General features: G+C 39.0%; 1 protein-coding gene across 1 annotated transcript; it reads right to left on the reverse strand.

The window, feature by feature from the left end:
• Positions 1-2,577: 2,577 nt before the first annotated feature.
• Positions 2,578-2,961, reverse strand: LOC107787703 (putative mitochondrial protein AtMg00240). Its single transcript, XM_016609307.2, has one exon. The coding sequence runs from the start codon at positions 2,959-2,961 to the stop codon at positions 2,578-2,580; it is 384 nt and encodes a 127-aa protein (XP_016464793.2).
• Between the last annotated feature and the right edge of the window lie 754 nt (positions 2,962-3,715).

Genomic DNA, 3,715 nt, shown 5'->3' on the forward strand with positions numbered 1-3,715 from the left:
TTAAGAAGTACAATGATAAAACTAGTTTTAAACAATAAAAAGGTAAAACATGACTGAGGATATGCTTTCAAACAAATAGATTGAGGAAAAACAGTAAAAATCCCTACAAGTACACACCCACACGCTCATCACCTAGCATGTGTGTCTCCTCATTTATCAAAACAATTCGAAATACCGGGGTTTGTACCCTCAGTTCCAGATTTACAATGGTTACTTACCGCAAACCAGATGAAAATACTACTCCGCGACGCCTTTGCCTCTTGCCGCGGTCTCAACTCGCGTTGAATCTACCCAAAATCAAAATCATAACATTAGAATACTCTAAAGGATCGAAGCCCAATCGAAAATAATTAAATTATACCAAAAATCCCAAAATTGGCCAAACCCGACTCCCAGGCCCATGTCTCGAAACTCGATAAAAATCACGTCAATGGAATCTTTATCCTCCCACGAGTTCATACATACCAAGAACACCAAAATCTGACCACAAATGGCCCCTCAAATCCCTAGATTAAAGTCTCAAGTTTCCAAGACCTAACTCCCCGATTTAGGCTTCAAATTCCCCAAATTTCATATTTAATTAGGTAGAAATCGTAATAGGATCAAGTATTAAGTCCAAAATTCTTACCTCCAATAAGTTCTCCTTGATTCCCTCTTCAATCTCTCTCAAAAAGCTTCAAAACACAGTAAAAAATGGTGAACTTAGGCCAAAACTTGCGAAAATGGCCTTTTAAACATTCTGCCCAGCGATCAGAAGTCCTACTTCGCGAACGCGGTCAAAGCCTCGCGTTTGTGAAGCATAAAAATTCCATTGACCAAAATTCTCCTATGCGAATGCGACCGCATCATCGCGAATGCGATGCCTCAGCCTCACCAACCATCGCGAACGCGGTCACGCATCTTGCGAACGCGATTCTTCCCATTCTGACCCTTCGTTAACGCGGGGGACCCTTGTGAACGCGAAGGCCAAATCTGATGCCTCCCTTCCTGATCCTTCGCGAACGCGCAGAATAAAATGCCTGCAACAAGTGAAACCAAAATTTGCAACTTTTCTTTAACTTAAAATGGTTTGTTCAAAAACTCACCCGAGGTCTTAGGGACCCCGACCAAACATGCCAGCATATCCCATAACCTCATTCAAACTTTTTCATACCTTCGGAACGCCCAAAACAACATCAAAACACAAAAATTACACCGGATTCAAGCCTAAGAATTTTAAAAACTTCTAAATTCTGCTTTTGATCAAAAACCCAACAAAACCACATCCGAATGACCTGAAATTTTGCACACACATCCTAAATGACACAACAGACTACTATAACTCTCGGAATTCCATTCCGACCCCAAAATCAAAATCTCACCTATCAACCGGAAAACGCCAAAAATCCAATTTCACCAATTCAAGCCTAAATCTACTCCGGACCTCCAAAACACGCTCCGATCATACTCCTAAGTCCTAAATCATCTTCCGAAGCTATCCGAACCATCGGAATTCACATCCAAACCCTCTAACATATAAGTCAACATCATTTCCAACTTAAGTTTTCTCAAAAGAGACTAAGTGTCTCAAACCTTACCAAATTTTTACCGAACCCGAACCAACCAACTCGATCACATATAGAACCGATATACAAAGCAATAAGAAGTAGAAATGGGGGAAACGAAGTGGTAACCCATGAGACGACTGGTCGGGTCATCACACGCTAATATCCTATCATAATGAACATATTGTACTATATTATAATTTTTGGATAGATTGTATTATTTATTGTCGTTTTGTGACGTCATGCGTCATCAAATGAAGAATAAACTTGCAATATTATAAAGAAAAATAAGGTACAAGATAAATTTATTATATAAAAAGGTAGGATAAAGGATAAAATTTAATTATTTAATTATAAGAAATGGCAAGATGAGAGAAAAAAATAAGGTAATGACGTGATGTCAAACATCTACCATGGATTCTTCTAGATTGAGCTAAGAGAGATCGGAGCTTAGAGAGAAGAATAGAGAAGATGAAAGTGTTTTTTCACGGTTGCATTGATTAACTATCTCTACACATACATATACAGTGAAGTCTAACTAACTCTAACTAACTTCTAATTACATAACTAACAACTAACCTAACAGACTACTTGCCAGCTAAGTGACAACTGGCTTCTACATTCATGTGACACCTTTAACACTCCCCCTCAAGCTGTGTAATGTGAATGGATTGAACATTAACAGCTTGGATAATAAGAATTCATGTTGCGCCTTTTCTAAACCTTTAGTTAAAATATATGTCAATTGCAAATTTGTGGGCACATGTTCTGTTTGTATAAGCCCTTCTTGTATCTTCTCCCTAATGAAGTGACAATCGATTTCTATGTGCTTCATTTGTTCATGATAGATAGGATTAGCAGTAATTTGTAGTGCTGCCTTGATATTAAAATACAGTTTAACAGGCAACTCCAACTTCACCTTCAATTCCTTACACAGTCCAATGAGCCAAACTATTTCAGCAATTGTATTGGCCATAATTCTGTACTTTGCCTCTGTTGAACTTCTTGACACTGTATTTTGCTTCTCTGATTTTCAAGAGCTTAAGGAATCTCCCAGCTTTACTATAAATCCACAAACTGGCCTTTTTGTCATGGGACAAGTGGCCCAATCTGCATCACAATAAACCGTGAGCTGTGAGGAAGGCTTAGAAGATAACAAGATGCCCAAACCAGGTGCATCTTTCAAGTACTTCACCACCCTTCGAGCACCTTCCATGTGTGATCTCTTTGGTCTATACATAAATTTACTCAGGTTCTGTATTGTGTAGCTTATATCTGGCAGAGTCATTGTTAGGTGGAGTAGCTTCCCTACCAATTTCTGATAGCAAGTGGGATCAAACAACAACTCATTAGCATTGTCCTTAGCCTTATAACTGTGATAAAATTTTGCACTGGTAAACCTTTGATTGACCTCCATGGGTGTGCCAGCAGGCTTAGAACCAGCCAATCCTAAGTCTGTAATAAGATCTAGTGCAAAATTTCTTTAACATACTAGTATTCCATTTGTACTCCTTGCAATTTCAAGACCAAGGAAGTACCTCATCTCCCCAGATCCTTGATCTTGAAATGTTGATGAAGCATGAGCATTGCTACATGAATGAGACTGGGAGAAGAACCAGTGACGAGGAGGTCATCCGCATAAACAAAGATAAGAAAGAGTTTGTCCTCTAATCGTTGTGTAAAAAGGAAATAATCATGATGGCTTTGAACGAATCTTGAGGAGAGAATTGCTTCACAAAGATTAAAATTCCACTATCGAGAGTCTTGTTTCAAGCCATACAGTAACTTCTATAGCTTGCATACTTTCTTACACTCCCCTTCTCCTAGAAGTCCGGGAGGAGGAACCAAGTGAACATCCTCCACAAGATTACCTTGGAGAAATGCATTGAATACATACATTTGATGTAGCTTCCAACCATGCATTGCAGCTAAAGATACGACAGTCCTTACATTGACCATCTTAACCACATGTGAAAAGGTTTCCTAGTAATCCAACCCCTCTTGCTGAGTATACCCCTTGGCTACCAACCGAGCTTTGTATCTATCCATCTCTCCTTTAGCATAATATTTGATTCTGAATACCCACTTACAACCAATGGCCTTCTTTTCAGGTAGTAAATCTACTAGCTGCTAAGTATGATTGTCTTGAAGGGCTTGTAGTTCTTGTTGCA

The sequence above is a fragment of the Nicotiana tabacum genome, chromosome 20 (genome assembly GCF_000715075.1).
Source record: "Nicotiana tabacum cultivar K326 chromosome 20, ASM71507v2, whole genome shotgun sequence".
NCBI lineage: Eukaryota > Viridiplantae > Streptophyta > Magnoliopsida > Solanales > Solanaceae > Nicotiana > Nicotiana tabacum.